Here is a 26,677-nt window from a genome sequence, read left to right as displayed (position 1 = left end):
TTCATGATGTAGGTATTATATCATTGGGATGACATCATAGTACTGTAGATCAGACATGAGCTTGTTTGATTAATCATTAACAGGGCATGGGGCAATATCATATGTTTTCCTATGGCTTTACCCCTGCTGCAGAAAATAAATATAATAGTGAAGATTCTCCTCATTTTATTTATTTGGATTAAATCTTTATTATTATTATTAGTAGTAGTAGTAGTATTTGTATTATTATTATTGAGGCTGTTGTTAAAACTATTATTATTGACTTGTGCCACTATCATTAATAATTGCAATCATCGATATCATTCTTATTTGTATTAAAACAACCAGTCTGACAGAGCTTCAATATAATAATGTGGCAACACGACACACAGCTGTCCAGAACCTCGGAGCATAGTGGCTCTGTGTTTATTTTATTCGGGAAACACTGTAACTTGGACATGATGCAATTACCCAGTGAAATGCACAGATTTCTGGGCTGTGTTTCAAGATGCTGACAACGCCTCTGATCGCACGCTGCTGCACCACGTCACTTGTACAGAATGATGGCGAAATGATGTTTTTAACGAGAGTTGTTTTTTCACATCAGAGAGAGAGAGAGAGAGAGAGAGAGAGAGAAGGAGAGGGGGCGGGGTAGGCGTGACACAGGCCTGTCTGCTCTTATAGTCGAGAGGAATGAGCGCGCCTCAGTCTCCGATGAAATGTGAGCGGAGGATGCTCCTGCTCCAGATGCCCTGCACTTCTTCTTCCTCCTCCTCCTCCTCCTCCTCTTCTCCATCTTTTTCTACTCTCACATTCCGCCCTAACGCCTCCTAGGCCTTGCGGGGACGGACAGAACCCATCCAGGGGAGGATTTACGCACAGACCCGAGCCGGTCCCGGACCTCCATTGGCAAACATCAGCGGGTACGGGCCTGTTTATGTTCCTTATGTCTTAGACAGCAGCTCCATCCACAAAGGGGCTGCCTATCCACTGCTCTGCCAGGCAGGTGATGGGAGGTTAAAGTCACTTTTTGAATCTGTGGACGTTCACGTTTTCGCCTTTATTGAAGCTGACCCGAGTCTTTATGAGGTAATTTGATTGGAAAGTGATGTGAGCAGATTGCGTTCTCATCAGTGGCTTTGGAGTCTTTTTTTATTTTTATTATTTACCTCTACATCACTGCTGCTGCTGCTGCTGCTGCTGCTGTTTGTGTGCGTGTACGTCGGGGGTGGTGGGGGGGGGGGATGTGTGCGTAAGGAGGGTGTGTGTGTACGTGCCGACATCTCCCGTATGTAGTGTGCGTTGTCTGTGCGGTGGTTTCCCCCCGTGTCTGTGTACAAAGCCATCCTGCAGCGTGCAGCTCCACAAATGGCCAATGGGCTGTTTATGTCACCACACGCCGAGTCCACTTGCCAGGACGGAGGAGAAAGAGTCAATTTTGCGTGTGGACACTAATTTCCACCATCGCCGCTCTCCCGTGCCAATCCCTTCGCATGTGGCCAAATCCGATCAGGTTACTCCATCACCATGTTTTAATCGAGGAGGAGGGGATGGCCCTGGGGAGGAAAAAAAACGCAATCCACTGCAATCTGCACACACGGGGGGCAGAGTGAGAAGAGGAGGACGAGGCCATGTTTGGAATCATCCAGGAGCAGATAGTGAGCATCTTCTGATCCATGTCCCTGTGAGGTCCCAGATTCTGGATGGTTCTCGGGGGCGCTTTGAGAGGGAGAGTCGGTCAAAATGGCTCACAAACACCAGGCGTAGTAGCGGTGCTTAGGTGTTACTCGTCACCCGACAGTATTACAGTTTGCTGAGTAATGAGTCATATTTTTGAGCTTACTGACATGACAGTGGGCCCAAACACAAAGACCCTCAGTGGTGACAATGTGTCCTGTAAGTAGGACAACAGTGTATGCATCCCCTGTAGCCCACCTCTCTATTAAGTGTTATGATGCAGCCTTCATATTCAATTTGGAGGTGCTCTAGATTGTTAACCCCAGAATTTTAGAATTTTACTCAGAAATAATTTCATATTTGAATTGATGCAGGTCAAAGCAGAGTCTCAGTAAAGTCCGTAAAATATTTCTTTGGGATTAAAGAGCTTGTCTTGTGTTACTTGTACTAAATATTTGAAATGATTATTTCACGACACACTGGATTTGTGTTGCTACATCTTTACTGGGCGGAGGGGGGGGGGGTGACCAATGTTAGCCGACTTAAACACAGTATTACATCACTGAGTTCGCTGAGTTCACTCCTCTGTACCTGCGCTACTGTTACAGTGTGTGTTTTGGGCATGAAAGGCTAACTTTAAAGGTAACCTGTTGTCAGTGAGCATTTCTCTCATTTCTCTGTGTTGCTGCTTTTCAAATCTCCGCAGGGCACATTTAGTAGCTATCGTCTATCTTGATGTGCTGTTTTAAAAAGCTGAATGCTGTATCTGTGAAGCTATTAGTGATTGTTTTAGAAAATGGGGTTATTATTTGTAGTTGCTGTAGCAGAATGCCATTGATACTACCATTGCAGTGCAGCATCAATAATAGAAAACCAAATGTAGTAGCAATATCACAGATTTTTGCAGTAATATTGCCAGCAACAGTAACAGTACTACCAACACTGATAGTAGCAGAAGGTAGTTGGTATAATATTTATATTAGCATTACTAATTAGATTCTGACTCATATATTGGCTGGACAATTTTATCACATATCAGTATTGGTATGATTTTACCACCACTTTTTTGTCTCTCTAAATTCAATTTATCATCATACAGTCCCTAATAATGTGATTACATTTGAGCCACAAAAAAAACCCATCAGTAATAATTTTATTATTTTCGGCTCCTGACAAAAACACGTAAATAAAACACACATTTTTGGTTGGTTTCATTGATTAGGCACAGTCTGAGTTAACAGTAAATGTTCAGTTGCTTATTTAAATTTGTACAGACTTTGTTTTTGGTTCCCTTTTAGTCTAATTAAATTATGATCTGCTTTTGAAACGATGCATATTCATTCCTCTAGAGCAGTGGTCACCAGCCTTTTCGAGCCCGAGATCACTTTCTAATTCCAAACTTAAGCCGAGATCTACCGTTACATTACATTTCATGAAAGGCTTGTGATGGAAATTCATCTTGAGATTTGAAATAATGAAATTCTCAGACTGGAGTTGCCTTTGAGTCTTTATAATAGTAAGCTCTGCAGAGGTTACACAACAAGCACGGGTGCTCAAAATGGAACTGGCCGCAAGTTCACAAAAGCCAGAACTTATACAAAGAGGCGTTTCATAAAACATAATATGAAAAAAGACATGAAAGACATGAGATCATCTGTGTCTGTCCGTCCGCTGTAGCAGTTGGAAGAAAAACATCACCAAATAAGGGCATGCACCCTGTTGATCAAGGTCATAGCAGTGAGACACCACCAAGTAAGGGTTCCATCCTGTCAGGTAGACAGTATCACAGCAGTGAGACACCTGGTCAGGGGGATTTCCAATACCTTAGACACTGGTCAGTTGAATTTTCCACTACAGGCTGAATGTACAAGAAATAAATACACACAAAGAAAGGCAGTTGTGCAACTTTTTCTATTCAACGCACGATATTCAAATGAATATCAATTTATATTTACAATGCAAAATATGTAGCTTCTCAGTTCCACAACATGTTCTGCAGAGGAGCTGCTACTGTGTGTTTTACATATAGGCTTTGATTTGAATATGGCCACAAATATGATTATTACCCTGTATGAAAGAAGTCCCTTGTACGAACATAAACACCAGTACTACACAGTATGAAGCCGTGCTTTGAAGTCTGTTACCCACCATCATTTTAGGCTGCTTAACATTTTTATAAATATAATTTCGAATATGAAACAGCCCTTCCTCTAATAATTACTTCCTGTTCTGTTCCACTCACTTCAATAGTGTTGTTGATGCATTCTTTCTTTTCATAGCAGCTTCATTCTAACTCATCTGGACTTGTGCAGGCGGCTGTTTCCTGACTTGATCCAGGAGTTTAGATGGTGTGGGGGGTGCAGGGAATTTCTCTTGACCCTCCAGAACTATGTACACATACAAAATAACCTATATGAATGAAATATACAAGTTTTTTTCCCCTAAAGAACATAATGCAGAGAAAAATATGCTTGGGGTAATCAAGAAATTCTGAAAATACATAAATGGATGAATCTCAAACAAAGAGAAAAGATGCTACATAAAGAAGTTTTCATTCATATTGAAATGACTGCCCACTTGTGGCGGCAGCATGTTTTTGCCTCAGGAGGCTAGCTCTGAAATAGAATAATGTTATACAAGTAGTACAGCTGTTTTTAAGGGAAAGTGTGTATGTTGTGTGCGCAGCACGTGGGCGGTAATACGGTAGTATTCATCTAAGTGATCTAATAATCACTTGGATTAATTCTACTTAATCTAAGTGATCTAAGTGATCAGGCATGAGTACCGTGTCCTTAACAATGCAAAAGTAACTAATGATTGCAACTAATCAAATGAACAGGTAGCTACCCTTAGCAACAGTAGCAACTGGATAGATAATAGAGAACAGTCATAGTATTATTGTTGTTAGTAGTGGCAATCGGCCACTAATTTAAAAGCGTTGCAATTACTTCAAATGAACTAAAAATTGTGGATCATTATATAACTGCTAAACTGGCCATGATTGTGATCCAGCTGTTTCTAGAAATAATATCGCTATAGTTGCAAGTTGCATAAAATAGAAGTAGGAGCTATAACTAATTAGTACTGAGCACTGTCAAGCAATGCATTAAGGTTTCTCAGTACACAAATACATGATCATCACAATCTCTAAAACCACAGCTTTAACCAAGAGACGTTGTGTGATTTCTGTGTGGCAACGAGATGAGGTAACACAGCAGCCCACCTGTCAGGCTCTCACAGAGCCTGGGGGTCAAACTGAGAGGTGGCGAGCCTGCAATAACAGGAAGATTAAAAATAACTCCAAAAATAAGTTGTCAGTAATATTTTGTGAGGTGGTTCTTTCAAGCTCTGGTTGAAACTCAACTCAATATGAAGTCAAGTCACCTCGAGGCTGGGAGCATTTGTCACCAGTCAGGTTTCATTTGGGAGCCTGTGGACTTGGTGGAAAGATGGTCCACACAGACATTGGGTTTACATGTGTAGGATGATACCATATGTTTACCAACTGTCAAGACATACCGTTATACTGTAAAAACCTTTCCCTGCACCGTGTTAACATGCAACCTGTTATCTGCATAAGGAACGAGAAGGGGGGGGGGTTGTCATTTAGACCTAGAATGACTCAGCATTTTTAGTATCTAATTTTTTTCCTGTTTAGTCAAGCAAGGCAAAATGGGGCACTGTCAGCAACGGTCATGTGACATGATGTTACAGTTACAACCACACTGACTAACATTATTTATGCTGTCAGTGCTCATGATCAGTGCGAGTGTAGACACTTGCTAGTATGATGGCTCGAGAAACACAAGCAGTCAGACAGGTTGTAAACAATTGCCTCCCATTTAAATTTATTTTAATCAAGAGAAAACTACGGCAAACAGCTATTATCAAAACTGCCTGTTATAAACAGCAAACATAATTTACCGACCGACTTCCAGGGTCAACTTCAGTCTACCGCACTTGTATTTGTATGCATTTGTACACACACACGTCTTCAAGTGCAATTATCTGCAACAAAACTCAAGTTGTAAGATACTGTGAATATCCTTTAATCTAGATAGTTAAAAGAAACTCAGATAAGGTGAAAATAGATTTGGTTTTGGTTTTGACAATCCAGCTCACTGTCATTTTACTTTACCCCCCAAGAAATCTGGGGACTTTTGGATGGAAATTATATTGGCTACTATAAACCTGTCAAATTTATATATCAGCTGTTTTTTAAACACATTTTCTATATTTTTTTTTGAATCTCATGGTTAAAAAAGAGTGTAGACACATTTCCAGCTATCAGGATGACCTACTGTGATGCTCTGTTAGGAAGCTCAGAAGCTGTTGTCATACTATATGTTGCTTAGCAACACGCATGATGTAACCATAAGGCGTGCCACAAAGCCCACAGCGGAGCTTTGAGTTGTTGATCTCAGCCCCCGGACAAACGATTGATGAGTCCTTGGTATCCCTCGACATCCCTTCCCTATCCCTTTGAGCTACAGGGTAGAAAATATCTTACTGATCAACCCTTTAAAGAATTTAATATCAACACAAAAACGTCTCATCAAAACCCAGATAGTGATGCCCAGGAATCCATGATGATGGTACGTTGGTGTGGCTGTCATGCTGGCTTTTCTGTCCGCTTTTTGTGTCTCTTTAGCCGTTTTCAGTCATGCACTGAACTCCAGAGATCCTGTGGACATTCTACATGTGTGAGTGCAAATGTCAGAGTGAGAGCCTGTGGACTTTCTGCGGCGTTTCTCCGGCCAGCCCCCTGGTCCGCAGAAAGTCTGGAGGAGTAGGAGATCCTACGCAGGGCCGCGAGTGAGTGGGGGTTTTAATGATGTTTCTGCGGCGACAACACGTTGACGACACCGCCAAAGATGTCAAGAGAGCTTTCGGTGACAAGGGCCAACGCTGGTGTCGATGTGCTGTATGCAAAAACATGTGATCTTTGCAGCTGAAATAATACGTATAACACTTCCTGCCTCTGCCTGCTGTGGACCCCTTCACCTGAAATCTGCTGAGAGTCCTGTGTTGTTGCAAATGAGTGGAGAAACTCCTGCTCTGTTGTGCATCTCTGTTCCAGAACCAAATTCTCTGGACATCCTCTTGAGGTCATGTCTGAAAACGGCTTTGTTGACTTCTTTTTGTCATTCTATGTCTCTGTCTCTCTATCTGAGCATTTCCCATTCCTAGTTAGTTTTTCCTCTTTTTGTATGGCCTTATTGCATCCCAGACATCAGGGCTATTTAGGAGCAGACAGGAGTGCAGGACACACACTCTGTCACAGCACAGCAGCCACACACACACACACACACACATCCTGCTTGAAGAGTGTATCACCGAGGAGGGAAACTTCTGGATTACTTCATTTATGCATTGAGCATGTTAGATTAAAGATGCAAACAGAAAGGCTGCTAAAGTGGTATAACACAGGATGATGATGATATGATGCTTTGCACAACTTGCATGCTGGACACAGAAGCTTACAATCACAGTACTACATTATAATTTCTGCATTTTGTTAATTTTGACCAAATACTAAATACAAATACTAAACCACTCCCATCAGTTAGCATGCCAACATGCTGAGATTAGCAATTAGCTCAATGCAGTGATGTTCCAAAGGAGATCCAGCAGAATCAGAGAGCAGAGTTATAGAATTCAGAGATGGACAGAATTGACTTTTTCAGCTTTTTTCAGCATAAAATTTCTGGCAACTTTCAATGCCAGAGTGAGGTAAAATGAGCTGGTAATAGTTGCATGGTAGTTTAGGCTTGAGACTAAGTCCATAACAGGAAGTCATGATGTTATTGTACAACAAACGGTACAGCTACACTGAATCTTTGAGTCTCCGTTTTTACTAGATGTTGCTAGACAACCCTTGTGAGTTGCAGTACAGAGAATGTCCCCAGTCACAGTCCCACAAGCAAAGCTCTAATTCAAGGTGTGGTGTTGACACCCACACCTTGAATTATTGACGAAAAGAACAAAACAAATAAAAACCATCCAAAATGTGGCCTGGTATTGAAGATTTACCCTTAGAATATCAGTAAATAAACACAGTTAAAACCGCAAAGCATCATAGGTGATTTGAAGAAGCAAAAATTAATGAAACCAACTGTAAGCAGAAAATGGGAAAGAGAAAGAAGCTGAAAGGGTGGAGGCTGGATTTGATAGTGGGGGAGGGTAACACGAGCGTTCATAACATGTCTGTAGGATTTGTACAATATCGGTGTTGCATAATGTGGAGGAGACGTACTCTGTGGCTCACGCTGATGCTTTCAGAGTAATCTGTTTACGACTTACCATTTCATCATTTCAAACCTGCTCTTATCAATGCTGATAATAATAATACAGGTAATCAGATAATCAACCCCATCTAACAATTATCCAACCAAAAGCAGCTTTGTCCGTTCCAGGAAACCAAAAGTAAAGCAGGCAAAGACAGTGGGAAATCTTTATGGAAACAGGTTGAAAGGGAGAAATAGTGTGAGTGCTGTCATGAGGCCATAACTCACTGCAGAGTTCATTTGTCAGCTGTAGTATATTTAGCTCTGTTCATTTGTTTCAGGAAGAGACATATTTGTCATATTTGTCTCTTCCTGTCCTTCTCTCTTTCCTCTTTCTGTCTCCCCCACACACTCCGCACACATTTGCCCCTCCTCTTGAGTAGGCGGTTAGAGCGTGAAAGCTGGGAGCGAAGGGAGAGGGAAGCCAGAAAAAGAAAAAGGGACCACAAATGTCCAATAAGAACAGGATGGAGGGTGGAATTTTGAGCTACAATATCAAAACCATTGATAGAATGCATACAGCTTTACAGACGTAACATTTGCATGTTGTCTGCAGGCTAAGAAATACATGCTACTAATGGGGAAAGGATCACGAGGAGTTTAGTATATGAAGTGTCAAAATAAAGTCAAAATCATGACATTGTCCCAGAGCCCAAGGTGACATCCTTTAAAGTGTCCATTTGTTTAAGCAACAGTCTCTTTGCAGCAACTCTCTGATGCTTTAAAACACCAGATTGTTACTTGTTCAGATTCTACAGTTTGACATGGCAAGAATTAGTCTTCGGTGAAAACACGAGACACACGTGGCATCCAAAGCCGTTTTCAGACACCATCTCCGGGTCAAATCCGGAGAATTGGCGACGGAGTTTATCCGGAGCAGCTGGGTGCGGCAGACAGGGACAGGAAGTGACGTATTAACTCCGCTGCGGAGACCACGTGATTTCTGTTACAGCACCCTGACACCATCATCAGCTCATATCACCACACACTCTGTTGACATCTCCACACATGCACCTCCTCCGGCGAAAAAATATGGAGAAGCTGTGTAGTCCAGTGCGTGTCTGAAAGCACCTCAAGAAAGTTTGCGATGTTGTCTGATATTTCCTCTGTAGCGTTGTGTATTGTTATCTAACGTTTGTGCCACCATGTCCTTTAATCTGGATATGGTATGTTACACATTGGGCCCAAAATAAACCAGTATTCGGTATACAGGTTTCTACCTGCCTGCTAGATTGCTAAACTATGGCTTCAAAAAGGTCTAATGTTAATATTAGGATCCACAAAGTGTATTATGTGACCAATGTCCACAAAGGACAGTTTGGATGATGATGGTTTTACTTTTTAGCTTTTTTTCCCCTTTTAAATTCATTTGGCTTACCTGCAAGTTTGGTTACAACCTGTCTGCTCATATTTGTTGTCATATCTGACCCCTTTTTGGTGATAACACTGAATTCCCAGATCACAAATTAATGTCAATACAGTATCCAACAAAACAATAACAAATAAAATAATTCAAACAAGAGCCAAATGGTAATAATCCTGAATTATGTGTAGTTATGTTGGGACGTATCGATAAGGCAGCATGTATTGTGTTGTGCAAGGTTTTGTTACATCACATTACTTGTGTTTTATATGGAGATACATGTCTGTGTGTGTGCGAACAGCAGTGCAGTATTATAACACCGTGATAAAGTGTGTTGCGTGGTTTCGGTTGGCTGGTTCTGCAGGGCTTTGCAGGGCTTGCAGGGCGGTGTTGTGTTGTGTAACGCTGTTTGTGTGAGAGTGGGTTTAGCCGAAGCACCGTCAGCAGCAGCACCTGTCGTTTCTACCACAGACCCTCCAACCACTCCACTGAGGACTACTCCCCTCATCTGTGCTCTCTATTATTCCCTCCTTCCTTTGTCTTCCTTTGTCAGACAGCTTTCCTTTGTTTCCCCCCCTCACTTTCTCTCTCTCTCTCTCTCCCTCTCTCTCTCCACCCCCAGGATGTGGCTGTGGCTTGATTAGAAAATGCGTGGCACAGAACAGGCAATCCATCACTCTGCCAAAGCCCGCCGTTTCTGCACATGCGCTTTGCCGACACAGTCTCCAAAACACACACACACACACACACACACGCGCCCTCCACCTCGTTCTCCTCTTCTTCATTTCCCTTTTCTCCTCATCCTCAGCAGAGACCAGGTTGTTGTTGGTTTTTTTTTCCAGGAGACCAGCAGCATCTCACACCTGCCTCTCCTTTCTTTTTCCATCCTTCACCACTCCTTGCCCTTCAAACCTTCACTCCTCCTACGCTGGCTTCCACTTCCCACTTCCACCTCCTCCCTTCCCTTCCCATCTGCATCCATTCATTCACCCCTTGCAGTCATGTCTCTATTGCTTTTATCGATTTTCGTCAGGAAAATTTTGCATCTGCAGTGGAGAGGCTGAGAAAAGGAAAAGTGCATCCATTGCAAACAAAATATTTTTGAAATTCTAAAAACACATGTTCAGACGAGGAAGATTAACATCTATGTTGTTGTGCTATTGTGATATTTTAAACCAAACAAATAATCTATGAGTTATATCAACCAATGCACATGTTCTCAAAAACACAAAATCAGTTTACAATCTGACAAAAGGGTTTTCATTTTAGATGCACAAGAGTCTCATTATTTCAATATATACAACACTATATACATAAAAGCCCATCTGTTTTTATTATTTAATTCTTAATTGCACCTTTACCCTTCCACATCTAAAATCTAAATTACTAATAAATGGCCAAATGGTCTAAATGACCCGATTTGACAAGCTCAACATTGAAGGTACACTAAGGCCTGTAGTATCTCAAAACCTAAAGCTATAGGTGAGTGGGTGTACTGATACTGACATGCACCTTGGAGGCTGTAGTTTACTTCTCTTCACACACTCTTGTACCTTTTTACTTTTTGTCAAGAACTAGATATATTTCCAACTAAAGTGGTCCCATTTGGTACTGATGTTAAAACTTGGACAAAAGTAGGCTACAATATGTCTATCCCAGCATTCGGACCGTCAATCAATAAATGACCAACTGTTTTCAAACCTCGGATGACCCCTGATGATCCACTGATATCTTACATAATTGTTTGAATGTAAATTTCTTTGGAATGCACTGGCTTTTCTTCATCAACTTGGTGCTGCTGTTGGTCTGCCATTGATCTGCCATGAAAGCCATGTACAAAGCTATATAAACCTGACCTTGAGTTAAGAGTATAGTTCGTATTAATACTCCAGAATGTAGCTTTGTTTACAGTTGGACTAGCAAGGACATCTCAAACATGACTAAGGAACCCATGTTAAAGAGTAGCTCCTAAGGTCCTAGGAAGGAACCCATAGAGTAGCACCAATCCAACTCTGAGCTTGTTAGGAGTGGTTTATTCCTTCCTGTTGGATTGACACAAGGAAACAGATTTCAGGCAGAAGGAGGAGGAGTTTTAGTCAGTTGTCTTCTGCTGAGAGTCATGGAGAAGACCTGCTACTATGTGGACTAACTACAGTTGTTGCAGTCTGCGTCGCCCAAATGATTTGGTAGATTTCGAGGGAGATGCACAATAGGCTACAGAATAGGCATGCACCCAACACCATACCTGCGGTGCTTATTCAAGGCAGAGGTCAAAATCTGGGCTCAAATTTCCTCAGGCATGTGACTAATTCTCATTAAAACATTCTCATTACAGCTTCTTTATTAATGTCATCCACAGCGACCCCTGGCTCATGTTACAGTAAGTAAAATGATCCAAATGAGCTCAGCATGATATAGTGTCGATAATTTGAATTTAAGAAAAAGTATTGGAACAGGCATTGGATGGCAAATAGGTATTAGCAGAAAATTCAGTTTGTCAGTTCCCTAATTTTCCAATACAGACTAACTATCAGTTGTGTTGGGAAGATATATTTGACATATTTAGATCTTTTTTTTTTTTTTAAGTATATTTTTTGGGGCTTTTCATTGCCTTTAATTGATAGGAAGGAGAGCAAGCTGTGGAGGGGGGACAGAGAGAGACTGGGGAAGGACCTGCAGAAAATGGCCACAGGTCGGAATCAAACCCAGGTTGCTGCAGGTTGAGGCCTTGACTCGTTGGGGCGGCACCTCTACCAGGTGAGCTATACGCCCTAATACCCCCCCACAAAAATATGAGCGCACTGAAAGATCCCCACGAACAACACAGCAGTCTGCCGTCCAGAGGAAGTCCCGGCCTCCACTTCTCATTCCTTCCCCTTCGTCTTACCCTCCCCTCATCGCATTTGCTTCTGTCCATGGAGCCTCCCCCGAGTCTATTCGGCCCTCACCTCTACATCACTGCTACCGCTCAATATCCAGCCAGGGCAACATCGAGCCGGGGTCATGAAATGGCCACTGGCTGCCTGAATCTGCCTACCGCCTTCCGTCATCTGATTATGAGGAGGTATTCTCCTCATCTGGCCTCTTTAGATGGCCAAAATGTAATCTGGTCTCCTAATGGCCGTGTGGTTCCCTTTAGGGGGAGTGTAAGTCTGTATGGGTTGTTTTTCTGTAGATGATGATCTAAAAGGACTTCAGAAGGAATCAAACAGGAAGGAGGAGGAGAGCGTCTAAACCTGGGACAGTGTTTTCAGTATTATTATGTTTACGTTCCCAGGGCGATTATCTAATCTGCTCAGAGGGAAAACAAAGCTTGTAGAGCTCTGTCATGCTTTCGCACTTCTAGCTCTCCACTGTGTAGGTTGTCTCGCCCACTTTTGATTAATAATAGGCTTGAGCGTTAAGAACTGGCTTGGAAACCTGTGTGAAGAGACAGGGATTGAGCTTCGTCGGACTTGTGCAAAGTGAATGTTAAAATATCCACTCCAATATAATGACTCGTGACTCAGCGGTAGAAATGATCTCATCTTTTTTTTTTCAGCATGGCGTTCAATTTCGGTATATTCTCCTGCCACTTTCTTAAATGCTGATCATTGGGCATGTTGTTGTATCCTGAATTTCTATTTTAAGTGAATTTGCGATTTGACGAGGTTGTAACTGAAAGCCTTGAAAGACCATAGCAATAGAGAGCTTGTTGAAATGAAAGCGATGGTAAACCTGCTCCCTCCTCTCTGTTTGGTGATTGTTTGAAAGGCGGCACTCACCTTGGGCTTTGTTTGGTATCTCAGATATGGCAGTCGTCACATGATGGTTGCTGTTAACTCTAAGAGCCTGTGAAGAGGACACGCTCTTTTGTCTCTAATACTCTCCGGGCTCCATATTACTCACCTGCATTCAAGAAGTACAATTCATCACCACAAGTAAAATGGCACGGCACATGCATCACAAGGTATTAAGAAGGTTCATTAGATGCAGGTATCTGTGGAAAAAGTGTGATCCCCTCTGCTCATCCAATCCGATTAAGACAGGGAAGGCTGTACAGTAAAGGCCCTGGGTCAGCAAACAGGAAGCGCTTCAGTTGCACAAAGAGGATGACAATTATCACAAGAGACAGCATCACTACAACCCTGTAGTAGTAACACACATTCAGCCGAATACTCCTGAATTTAGGGGTCATTAAAGAAGAATTGAGCCCAGCAGGGGGTTAAGAGGGCAAATGTACCTGAAAAAACTCTGTTATTTACAAGGAGAAACTCAGAAATTCTCTGAGATTGAAGTCACAAATTGATGAGACAGTTTGTCGGAACACAATCCAGAGATGCAAAGATGTTGGTTATTTCTACAGGCACGTGACGTTTTCTTTGAGTGACCTTTATTTCCTCAAGGGGTTAGGGCGGTCGTCCTCTAACCAGAAGGGCCACCCCATTCGTCCCTGTCTGCACGCTGAAGTGTCCTTGGGCAAGATACCGAACCCCAAATTGCCCCTGATTGAATAAAAGTGCTTCCCATAGATGCACTGTATGAATGTGTGTGTGAATGGGTGAATCGCAAAAAAAAACAACCTGTTCTGTAAAAACTAGAAAAGTTTGTTTCCCTATTTGCCTGTCGGCCTTCTTTCCATTACTATGTCCACTGGTCTCCAGGTTCATTCAGCCTCCTGCCTGCTCAGTCATCCAGTCCCATTCACAGCCAGACCTCCCTCTTCCCTCTTCCCTCTTCCCTCTTCCCTCTTCCCTCTTCCCTCTTCCCTCTTCCCTCTTCCCTCTTTCCTCTCAGCCTTGACCTGCCAACAAATCTCCACTTTGTTACTTTTAGCTGTGTTCTGCATTCCCCTATTCAAACAAAACCAATTAAGATTCTGGACTAAAAACACTTACTGCTAAATCCAATTACAAAGTATACTAATCTGATTCGATCATGCTGGGTCCATGCCAAAAACAAACACCATTTTTGTTTTAGTATATTTGTGACTATTCAGACCTTTTTCTGACTATTCACTTAAAAATGTAGGACTTTACAGTCTGAATATATCATAATATAGTGAATATATACATTTTTGCCAATAAGTTTACAATTTTAATTCAAACCCTGACACCTTTCTATCCAGACGTTAGCCTTTTCAGTAAATCATTCAGAAATGTGACATTTTGGTCCTAGAAGGTTTATTATATTTATATATACTTTTTACAATTTGTTTACTGTGGGACAAAATGAAAGTGTCATCACAGAAATCTCTGTTGCACGCTGACATTTTTACACTGCTTCATTTTGGCATTTGCATTATGTGAATTTTGTCAGCCAGTAAACGGTCAAGTAACAGTCAATCTGCAAAGTGCAAAATTAACAAATACACAGTAGATATAAATGGACTTCTCTAATCAGGCAGTAAGGGTTTCTCCGCAAGATTTTCCTGTTTACAATCCAATGATGAAATTGCAAAGTGTGAATATACACCACCAATTAATAACCCATTTTCCTCACATTCATCATTCTGCTGTTACATTTTGTCGGCATGGCTCTGCTCTTTGAGGGAACCCTGAAACCATCCAGGCAGCGATAAGCATTCTGCTGGAGAACAAAGCCCCAGGATATACATGCACAGATTAGCTTCCATTTAAATCAACAATAGCAAGAATATAGCACATTAGGGTTGGACGTTAGTGCTCCGTTGGCAGCAAGTAAAGCACGAAACAGTAGATGGCAATCAGCTAATGTAAACTCTGATGCCAACACCTTCAAGGCTCTGTTTGGTGATCCTAAGATATGTTCAGACAGAAATCAAGGGTAATTCTCACCTTATGAGTATGCCTCCAGTCTCTCCTCCTTCCCTCTCACCACTGTGTGTTTATAAAGTGGAGTTGTTAAGCCCTGAAGTACATGCAAATTTAGATTGTGTGGGCTCCATTCATCAGATAATTAGTGAATAGTGTTTGCTGGGAACTCTCTTAATAACGGTAGACACACGATACCTGATGACGTACCAAGAACCTCTTTCAGCTATCATCCTGCCTTATCGTATATTATTTTGTAACATTTCAATGAAACGTCTTCCTCTGCAACACAAGATTTGATGTGTCTCTCTTTCGCTTAACACCTATCCTCCCCTCCCCAGCAGCGAGCCCCAGTTGTGGCCGGTGGGCATGGTTTTGGAGGGCAGCTCAGAGGCGCTGTGTCCCCCCCCATCTCTGGAGCTGCGCCCATCCTGCAACAAGAGCCAGTCCTCGCCTCCTCTGAGCACAAGCTCACAACCCCACGACGGAGTCTTCCCTGAGGACAAGGAGCCCGTCAAGTACGGCGAGCTCATCGTCTTAGGGTGAGTTCCTGTTTGTGTGTCTGCTGCTGTATATCGTCTGCATATCTGCTCATAACTCACCATGTGTTTGTGATATGAATGAGTGAGTGTCATCATAAGAAAAAGGTCTTAACGACATGCCTGTCTAAATAAAGTTTATAATCTAAGGTTAAATATATAATTAAAGAGATTCAACTCAGGACCCTAATTAAGCTGGGTCCAAATTATATTCCATCTGTTTGGGTAGGGTCCCCTTGTATTTCTGTGGGACCTCAGGTCTAGATGTTTCTACCTGGGTTCCTTCTTTTTAGTAAAATGATGCACTTTGGGTCCAGGTAGGTTCTCCACAGTTCTGCTTGAGGTCATGTCCAAAGACCTCTGGGGTGATTCATGAGTGCATGCATTCAGTAGCGCTGAATTCTACTGAGGTGCCGTAAATATAGGTCCTCGTACATCCACTTCATTTCTAGTACCTGAGTGTGTAAGTGTGTGTGTGTGTGTGCGTGCGTGCGTGCGTGCGTGCATTTTCAACTGCTTTACCAACTGCTATACTCTCATGACTGTGCTGTAGCAATCCTGCTAGTTTCAAGTGTTTATTAAAATGTTACTTTCTGTTTATTTAAAGTGCACACATTATAAAACAACCTGAATTTGTAATATACCAGCAGCTACACATTCCTACCAAGATTGGTATCAATCTTTTCATCCATGCCTTGGTAGAGAACTGATTGAGATGATTTGACTATTTGTCAGTGAGCTTCAGATGTGCTGCTCAGTGTGTTTGGTAGGTGTTTTTGTTCTTGCAACTGAAGCAAGCCAGGTGTGTACCCCTGCTTCACTCTTTAGGGAAAGCTAGGCTAACCACATTCTAATTTTAGTGTCTGATCTATTCCTTTACAAAATTATAAATCCAAGTAGTCTGCAAATGCTAGTGACTATAGACAAACAGATCATATTCAAGGTCGGTTTTGGCCCAACAGCCTAATAACTTAGTTTGCAGAGCAGATCACCCCAACCGGGGAGTTTTTTCTCTCTCTTGTGTTGTTGAAACTGTTCGGTTTCTCCATAATTTTGTAAGGTCTCCGCTCTACTACTTGAAGTACCTTGAGATAATGTACATTGTGATTTGGTGTATATAATATTGAATTGAATTGAATTGAATTGATTGGATTCAGTGACATAGGCTCCACCAGCTGCACTATCACAAAAAAACCCTCCTTGGTTTGGACAAGGTGAGGACAGGTCAGGTGAAGGACTACATTCATCTAAGTCAGTTAATCAGAGGGAAAAGGGCTCATTTGACTCAACACAAAGAACACTGAGCCACAGTGGCAGAGAAGGATATGTCTCCCACTGGGATGCTGTGGTTCTATTCCAGGCAGAGACACAGACATATGCTTCCACTCCTCCACCTATTGATCCATGCATTAATGGATGATGAGCATATCGTGCGTCTGAGGTGAAGTGATCACAAGTGGACAGCTCTAAGCACATCGGCTCACATCTAGCATCAGAACGTGTCTCTACACACATCATCTTTATCTGGGAACGGATCTCACTTCCATGCACTATATGCAAAGCAATATGTTTCCAAAGACTGTATTAAACCAACTGTATTGTTGATTTTAGCAAGCCTGACAAACAGGATGTTCAGCCCTGGCATTAACATGTATCTCTAATCACGGGTGGACTCACCCTAGACACATTGAGGACACATTTGAGATCCGATCTCTCAGTCCACATTCACAGGGGCTCTGGGACGCATGTGGCCACATTCTTTTCACAATACGATAGTAAATGTTTCCTGGGCCACACTGAATGATCGCATGCTTAGTAGTCGTCCTCTGATCCACTACAAGTGTGAACTGACAATTGAGAGTTGTACACTTGTGATTGGATCACTCTAGATGCTTGTTAACACCAGGTCTTTACAGGGCCATTATTTCAGGCAGGAAAGAAACCAGTATGGAAATAGGTGTTTTTATTCTGTGTCATGCTCCAATTTAAAACTTGCATGTCCTTTTCTTTCTGTCATCACATCATTTTACTTCATTTCATTTAATTTGTACCGGACCTTTACTTCATCTGTCCAAAACCACAACAACAGAATAAATACTTAGTGATTCCATAGTGTTACATGTAAATTGAGATTTTAAATACTATTGACAGTTGTAGAGTTTAATAAAAGCACTTCATGCATCTACCAAAGACAAATTTTAGGGAGATTTTCTGTAGTAAAGAATACTGTATGCTATCAGTGCCAAACGTTTATTTCTATGGTTGAGGTTTTGAAGCTGCTATTCAATGAATTTACACATGCAACTGAAATAAGGTGAAGTCAGTTTGGCTATGACTCACTGATCCCAGTGGCTCAACAAACACTGAAGAAGGACAGCTGTATCATTTGTTGTTTGAAAAACTAGGAGACCCAAATGGCAAAGTACAAGTAAGTGAAATCTATTGATGAGTGAAAATGATACTTTTGAATGTTGAAATTAAGTCGATTGTATTCCTATGCTTCACAGGCACAATGGTTCACTGGCCAATGGAGACAAGGGTCGTAGAAGAAGTCGTCTGGCCCTTTACAAGAGACCCAAAGCCAATGGGGTCAAACCGGATGTTATCCACAATGTCTCAACACCTCTGGTGTCAAAGGTGAGGAGTCGTAACACTGGTCCTTTAGTGCAGGGTGCCATTCAAACTTAACTGTTTACTAGTCTTTGGTCGAGGACACAAGGAAGATCTACTATGAAGTACATCTTGTGGATTTTTTAACTATGCATGATCTTATTTTCTGACATTTCTGATATTGTGACATCACTATGAAGTCAAACAATTATGTCATATAATGTAGTGAACCATTAACGTTTGGAACTGATAACAGTAGAAACACAATGTTCAGCTTATTGAGATCAACCATGCATCGTCATATAAAGAAAGAGAGAGAGTATTGCATTCATAATTCTGTACGACTACTTTTAGGTAATGTAAAAAGCTGTCATACAATATCTTGTTTCACTCCGTCATGATAATACGTTTTAATTATAAATGATGTCAGTGAGAGGGGGGTTGTTCCCCCAGAATAGGAAATATCCTCTGGATACATTTTCCTGGAGGCCAGACCTTCAGCTCTCCTTGCCATAATGTCTTTTCCATTGGCAGGCACTCAGCAACAAAAGCCAGCACAGCATCTCCTACACACTGTCACGGAGCCACTCTGTCATTGTGGAGTACACCCATGACACCAACACAGACATGTTTCAGGTTAGTGTCCACACACACACACACGTACGCACGCGCACACACACACACACACACACACACACACACACACACACACACACACACACACGCCATGCCAACTCAACATTTTAACTGTGTGACCTATGGTATAAATATCACTCGGAGTCAGATAAGTGACAAGTTGTCGGATGAAATCATTTAAAATGGTCCCTATGAACTACCACAACAGCAGAAAGACTCACACCTTGAAACTGCCTTTTACTTTTACGTTCTTTCATTTACTTCTGGAGGGGCTGTACGTGAGAAGATGTTCGAGTGAGACTCTTCGGACATTCACCGGAGTTTCTACGGCCAGCCCCCTAGTAAAAACTCCGGTGAATGTCCTTAGGAGCCGATGTGAGAACAAAAAGAAAGCAAATATCTCTCCAGGAAAAGGTGGTGCCATACATGTAGAAGACACAGATGAAGATGTCAAGAGAGCTTTTGCTGATATTTGGCCCGATTCCTGTGTTGATGTGAAAAACATGCGATCTCTGCAGCAGAATTAATACCCCACCATGCCTCTGGCTGCTGCATCCCTCACCTGAACCCTCTGGAGATATCTCTATTGTTCTAAACGCATCTCCTGCTGCGTTGCTCATGTGTGAGTGGCATATTCCAGAGAATGTCCAGACCCACTTCTCCAGTTTATGTCTAAAAATGGCTTTTGGTTGAAGTGCTCAGTACTCTGTGCTTCGTGACCCGCCACAGTAGAGAACTGCTCCTTGTGGTAGATCATGTTGCAGTGTGAGAAACACACAAACACACAAGGTAAAAACAGCACCTGCTCCACTCTCCTAGGTGGTAGAAATTCCCTGTGGCCCTAATGCATTTTCCCCTTAGACCTCAATTATAAAAGAGACGTCTGCACAGATTAGACAGCCTAAGCTATGGGCTATAACCAAGTGCTGACAAGCTCTGTACACACAGAGATCTTGCATGAGATTTATATCATCTTCATTGTGGAGGTAATCTGTAAGCAGATTTGTCAGACTACTCAAGAATGCAGCGTCATCAGAGAGCAGTGAGGGACAAGAGGAAGCCCAGGAAGGAGAATATCTGTCAGGACAGAAGACAACAGACTTAGGAGATAAAATATACAAGAGACGATGAGTCAGACTTGCCTGCCCTCAGCGCACAGTTGTTTTTCACACCACCTTATTCTCTCATCATCAAGGAGATCCACACAAAGCTGAGACTCCAGGAGACAGAGTCACCAGGGCTTCAGTCCAGTCTATCGATGTCTGTTATCTCACTACTGTGTTAAAGGGTCAGGTCATCACCCGCAGACAAAACTCATACTTTCTCTCTTAACGTTGGTGGTACCTGTCCATGCAGATAGTGTTGGTCTCACTTTTTCACGTTATGAGATATATCTACCTCCAGCTAAATTTAATTTGTGCTGCTCACAGTGTTAAAAAAAAATCAAGGTGAAACACAAAGCAAACGCTGTTCGATTAATTCTAGTTTATTTACCTTTTTAATGGACTTTGACTGAAACCCCCCACAACCCGGTGCTACCCGTAGCATAGCAACGACTGTTTATCAGCTCATCTTAATTATAGCTAACTAGCTAGCCACGTGCATCTGTAATTCACCTATGTGATACAAATTGTGATGTATGTAAGGGAAAAACTTGTATTTTTGTACAACTCAGCAAATATAAGACATTTTAGATCAACAAAATGTCAATATTAACCTTGAGACCATAAACTGATTAGAAAAAGGTTTGCTGAGGTTATGAATTTATTAGACTTTAATGCGGCTTCTTGTAGAAACCAGTGGAGTTGCCCCCTGGTGGCCATTTGACAGAATGCAGTTTTGAGGCCCTTTAACATTTACAGTTCAGAGTCTTTGTCCATGTTTGTGTATAGTCAGTGTTCATGAGAAGTGATCAACAGGATTGTGATATTAAAGTGTTGTGGCTTTTTCTTTATTGGAAATTGATCATCGAGCTAAATTCCAGTCCTAACCACATCATGTCATATTTCTATCCAACCTTGCCCCATTCCCAACAAGTTTCCTTTGAGAGCAGCACTACTGGAATAACAATTCCATTTGAAGGGAAACTTTATTTCTGAGGAGAACAGCCTTTTACACAAGAATGTGTGTAACCGCTTCAATAGTTAAGTTCAGTTATGTTAGTTAAGTTCAGACTTTTGCTTGTTCTTGACTTTTATTCTTGTAATTCTGGCCTTTGATTCTATTGGCAATGATAATGTTGTACAATGATTTCTGAGGTGGCAGAACACAGCAGAACAACAGAATCACAACATGATTGAATGTTGTTAGTCAGTGAATAACCTAAATGACAATCTCTGCCATCCAGCTGGCAGGGAGCTAACCCCAGTTGTTAAAGTAGTCATAATGCTTTACTGCTGCAGTGATCTGAAAATAATGAAAAGAGAAAACCTTTTTCCTCACATTACAGCTGCTAGCCCAGCAGTCTCTCACTAAACTCTGCCGAACCTGAAGTAAGGCGAATTTCAAAAACGTCTGTAATATGCTGACATCAACAGGTTACGGAGGTTAACAGCGACTTCAGATCAAGTCGTTCTGACCACCGTCAAACACAGGCTCTGTCTGGCAGGGCACATTTCCAAAGGCTCAAGTTCTATATTTTTGGGGAAAATGGCATAACACTTTATACGTTAGGATCAAATTACAAAAGCCCAGTACAATCCTCTTTAACAGCCACTCCTGTCCGAATCATGGCATGTTTTTAGAGCAGTCACAGTCCTTCAGTAAGCTTTTAATCACACCGTGACTGCAGTACTGTACATCACAGCTGAACTGTCAATAGCACTTTGAGTCACCAGTGAGAGGAGCTTACTGATTTGGCTCACTGTAGCTACGGATATGGTTCATTATGCTGAGGGGTGAATCCACTAAGTTCCTCTTGAGGATTCAGTGTTAAAGATGCGGTTGATCATTTACCGACCCCCTTTGGAACGTGGTTCCATCACAAATCTCAAAACCTGGAATAATTACAACCAAAACTATCTACATAGACTGTTACCACAAAAGATAAATGACAGGATCTGTGTTTGTCATTAGAATGAAGTGAAACCGACTATTTCATCATTAGTGTTAATGTATCTGCGTGAGGATTCTTTAGAGCTGTTCGTGTTTGACATCAGTGTTTCTTTGTCTTGGTCCTCTCTCCTCTTAGATTGGCCGGTCCACAGAGAGCATGATCGACTTCGTGGTGACGGACACGGCAGGCAGCGGCAGCAGCCAGGGCGGTGGTGCGGGAGGGGAGGGTGGCGGTGGAGGACAGTCAGCTCAGAGCACCATCTCCCGCTACGCATGTCGCATCATGTGCGAACGCAGCGCTCCCTACACAGCCCGCATCTATGCTGCCGGCTTCGACTCCTCCAAGAACATCTTCCTGGGGGTGAGTGTTTTTCCCCCTCACTGGGAGACTGGCTTCTACTGGTTAACTCTACCATGGTAACCATAGCAACCATAGTAAGAGCTACAGCAGGGACGTGACTGGGCCTCCCACGGGTGACATCATAGCTGCGATGTTGGGTGTCAGTGCATGTGACCTGGCATGGGAGAGGAAGGAGCTTTGTGCTCCGTGTGTGTGTGTGTGTGTGTGTGTGTGTGTGTGTGTGTGTGTGTGTGTGTGTGTGTGTGTGTGTGTGTGTGTGTTGTGTGTGGTGTGTGTGTGTGTAGTGTGTGTGTGTGTCAGTGTGTTTGTGGTGAAGAGATGTGGTTGTGATGGTAGTCATGTGTGTTATGTGTGTGTCATGTGGGTACTGCTTCTGGTTGTCATGTTACCGTCAAAGTTACCGCAGAGACATGTGCGGTTACATCACCAGCAGACATGATACATGTTATAACATACACTCTATATCAGCACGGCTTATAACACTGTATTGATGCTGCTGTATGTAATAAACCAAATACAGTAGTTCAGGTGTTTTAAAGATACGTTTTGTCCATTGTTACAGTTAAGATAATATCATACTGACTAACCTGAATGTTGACATCTTTATTAAACCACTGTGTAATGATCCTTTAAGCTGATTTGTTGAACCAAATTTGTCATGTCAGAAAAACAACGTAGCATGATGATGTCTATATGTCATGGCAATAAATTGCATCATTGCTGCTGGCTCCGCTGTGGAGGGGAAAGTCCCATAAAAAAGCGTGACTCTAGTAGTGAGGTTAGAATTTTAGAGTTGAAACCTCAGATTTGGATCGGACCACAGTCACATGTTGCATTGCACAAAATCCTTTAACTGCAAAAGGAGACGATGAAACAAACTTATTTCACCATTGGTAATGTGACGTACGTGCAGGCCAAGAATAGCTCCATTCTCCTGGCAGCATGACTTCATCCCATGCAAGATTCATCAGGACCCCCGACAACTAGGTCAGACATAACACACAAACATGCAACTGGGGTGTAACTGCCCCGGCCAGTAAAACTACATTTACACTGATTTGGAGCAAATATTGGAGCAAAAAGATCAGTTCTCATTCAGGCTCTGTGCTTCACCTCTGAACTCCATGATGGATGTGATGCAGATGAGACAGTTGTTGTGAGCCATAGATAAATTATGCACGTGTGTATTAAGTAAGACCTTAAAATAACAGTAGCCGGATATATTTCCATTCTGTATTTGATTCCATAGGCCTGTTCACAGCAGGCATTCAAGTCAATTTAATTAGTTCAGTTCCAAATCACAACCGAGCCTGCATTTGTTGACAGTGGAGAGTAAAACATGACACATGAAAAGCTGACAATGTTATATTGTAGTCCCACTAAACCACAATGACTGTAAATTGTCAGGATTTACAGTCATTGACAATTTTCAAAAATGACAAAAATTCTTGAGGAGATTGCCCCCTGGTGGTTGGCTGCAGTATTGGTCATAAACCCCCGCCCCCTCCATGTTAGCAGATGCAAAATTAGCATTACTCTGATGAATGATCCATGTTCGACTGTGTCTGTCTGTTCGCTGCTTGTCAGGTGGAGCACAGTGGGTTTACCGGAGCCTTTTTCACTGAAAACCACAGCTGCCGGATACAAAGCCGATAAGAGTAGCGAGACTCGACTAGAACAATAGGGTCGCAGCTTGTAAAACCAAATCAATAAGTCGAAAAGTGCTAAAAAAGCTCTGTACAGATTAGAGGAGATGTAGAGATTATGATAATGGTGGATTCATCACAGTAATGAGCCCTTTCCCATTACGCATCGTCATTTGAACCATTCCTGACACAAATACGCTGATCAGTACAGCTTAACATTTGCTCTTGTCTAAATAAGGATTTTTCTTTCCTCAGCAGCAACAACCTCAAAAAGATGTTTTCATATCTAAATCTCTAGGCTGCATGGTGCAATTTTATAAAAATTTTGGCTAAGCATGCCAGAAATGTGTAGTTACCTCATGAGCTAATTTGTGTTCGTATTACATCTGGTCTTTCTCTTGGGGAATGGGATTATTCTTTGGCGTGGGTGCTCCTCTTTGCGTTAGTCAGTACAGTAGTCACTCTGTACTGAGCTTAATATAGAAGCGGAACAAAAGCAACGTAGGCTGTTGTTTTTTTTTCGCCTGCCACCTCTGGCATCCACCTCCACTGTATCCCTCTGGCTCCCCATCACTCCCCTAACCTTTACGTCTGCCTGCTCTGTGTGTGTGTGTGTGTGTGTGTGTGTGGGTGTCTCTCAGGAGCGGGCAGCCAAATGGAGGACGTCGGATGGCTTGATGGATGGCCTCACCACCAATGGGGTGCTGGTGATGCACCCAGCAGGGGAGTTTGTGTCTGAGCCGGCTCCAGGCGTCTGGAGGGAAATCTCAGTGTGTGGCAACGTCTTTGCCCTGAGAGAGACGCGCTCTGCCCAGCAGAGAGGAAAACTGGTAAGAGCAAGAAGGTTTGATGGGAAAACGAGTCCCATGTTTGCTTTAATATGATCACAAGGGTTAAAGTCACTGCCCTTGCCTTGACCACAGAGCTTGGGACCACAGGGAGTTCTGTGAAAATTGGTTTGTCACAGCTGCACATACCAGAATAAGGATGAAGAACAAAGATCGGTATTACATTGGTATGATGGTATGCAGAAAAGATTAGACATTTAACGCGGTGTACCATTTTGCGCATACCATTACAAGGACAGAGTACTGAAAGGAAGTTGTTGTTGGTGTAAGAGCTTTTACAAGACGTGCAGAAAGTAGTTACATTTGTCATGTCCAAGAATCGGTAGATCTCCCATCAGTGGACTGTCATGAACATATGACCTGGGGTAAGTGGGCAATGGGCATCCAAAAATGTTAACAGTGTAACAGACAGGGAGTAGGAGATATGTATAAAGAGAGTACATAGGACAGTACATAAGGGGCAAAACATGCAGCACAAGTGTAAATCATAAAAGAAATAAAGAACGTCTTTCCCCTGCAACAAGTCAGCTTCTCTAGTGTTTCTCAGAAGACACAGGAAAGTTTGAGCTCCTAAAATGCCTAGAGGGCTAGAGAAGTGCCATATGAATGCAGTCCATTTACCATATCATACCTTCACTCACCTCAACAGAAAGACCAAAAAATAAGGAATAAAAAGTGTGAGGTATCTGGGAATGTTGTACTGCAATATCTCTGGTTCAATAAAAGTAGCTTTTGTTCTTATTTGAACAAAACCCACCAGTATGCGCCTTAACAACACATCATACCAAGGGATGCATGCATCTACTCTACTGTATTGTTACCTGGAGTGAAACGTTGGATCAATGTGTCCCCTCTTTTATAATACCAGTGATGTCAGTGACCAAAATTGATGTACCTTCTGTTTCTACCCTGCCACATCTACTTCTTCTGTACTTCTCTTAAGGTTGAAAATGAGTCCAATACCTTACAGGATGGTTCACTGATTGATCTGTGTGGGGCCACCCTGCTATGGAGGACCCCCGCCGGACTGCGCCACACCCCCACTCTCAAACAACTGGAGTCCCTTCGCCAGGAGCTAAATGCTGCCCGACCACAGTGCCCCGTGGGCTTCAACACCCTGGCCTTTCCCAGCCTGGCCCAGCGTGAGATTGTTGACAAAAAGCAGCCCTGGGTCTACGTTAACTGTGGCCATGTGCATGGCTACCACAACTGGGGCTACCGCAAGGAGAAGGGCCCAGCCGGCCCCGGGGGCACGGCGCCGGCCAGCACTGGGGAGAGGGAGTGCCCCATGTGCCGGCGAGTGGGCCCCTATGTGCCACTGTGGCTGGGCTGTGAGGGAGGATTGTACCTGGACAACGGGCCGCCCACTCATGCTTTCTGCCCCTGTGGCCATGTATGCTCAGAAAAGACAGTGGTGGGGTGGAGCCAGATCCCATTACCCCATGGCACCCATGCCTTCCACGCTGCCTGCCCCTTCTGTGGCACCTGGTTGACAGGGGAGCAGGGCCACATCAAACTCATCTTCCAAGGCCCTGTCGACTGAAGCCCCGACCCGGGAACCACTCAGAGGACAGGGACGTTGGGATTGGACAGAGGTGAGACAGAGTTAAGACTGTGTGCTAGAACAAAAATCTGAACATTTCAAGTATGAGGTAAAAGAGAAAGCACTGATGACAAGTACAGTGAGAGGACTGTTGATATGATGAACTGAAAGCGACCTGCAATAGTAGATGCCAAGGCTTCACATGGACTAAGAGGTGTATGGAGGAGATGTAAATAAACTGTGTTGAAATGAAAATGTCTTTAGTGATCATTTCTTCTCTTTTCAGTAGCTGCTGGGCCTCAGTGTTTAAGCAGCTGGGTTGCTCATCGTGTTGATCTACAGTAGGTTTGAATGAGCTGTCAA

The 26,677-nt window shown here is 42.7% G+C and overlaps 1 protein-coding gene across 7 annotated transcripts; it reads left to right on the top strand.

Annotated features, from left to right (window-relative positions):
• Positions 1 to 604: 604 nt before the first annotated feature.
• Positions 605 to 26,569, top strand: peli3 (pellino E3 ubiquitin protein ligase family member 3). Of its 7 annotated transcripts, none has more exons than XM_035149103.2 (9): positions 605 to 902; positions 11,642 to 11,686; positions 11,931 to 12,063; positions 15,422 to 15,619; positions 18,124 to 18,253; positions 18,761 to 18,862; positions 22,053 to 22,277; positions 24,565 to 24,753; positions 25,715 to 26,569. In XM_035149103.2, the coding sequence occupies exons 2-9, from the start codon at positions 11,653 to 11,655 to the stop codon at positions 26,312 to 26,314; spliced, it is 1,611 nt and encodes a 536-aa protein (XP_035004994.2). In that variant the 5' UTR covers positions 605 to 902; positions 11,642 to 11,652; the 3' UTR covers positions 26,315 to 26,569. The 7 variants fall into 7 exon arrangements, with proteins under 7 accessions (XP_035004994.2, XP_035004992.2, XP_035004995.1 ...); XM_035149101.2 differs by having other exon boundaries at positions 15,419 to 15,619; XM_035149104.2 differs by lacking the exon at positions 11,931 to 12,063 and having other exon boundaries at positions 607 to 902; positions 15,419 to 15,619.
• The last annotated feature ends 108 nt before the right edge of the window (positions 26,570 to 26,677 follow it).

Source organism: Hippoglossus stenolepis, chromosome 23, assembly GCF_022539355.2.
Source record: "Hippoglossus stenolepis isolate QCI-W04-F060 chromosome 23, HSTE1.2, whole genome shotgun sequence".
Lineage (NCBI taxonomy): Eukaryota > Metazoa > Chordata > Actinopteri > Pleuronectiformes > Pleuronectidae > Hippoglossus > Hippoglossus stenolepis.
This window is presented reverse-complemented; position numbering and strand designations above follow the sequence as displayed.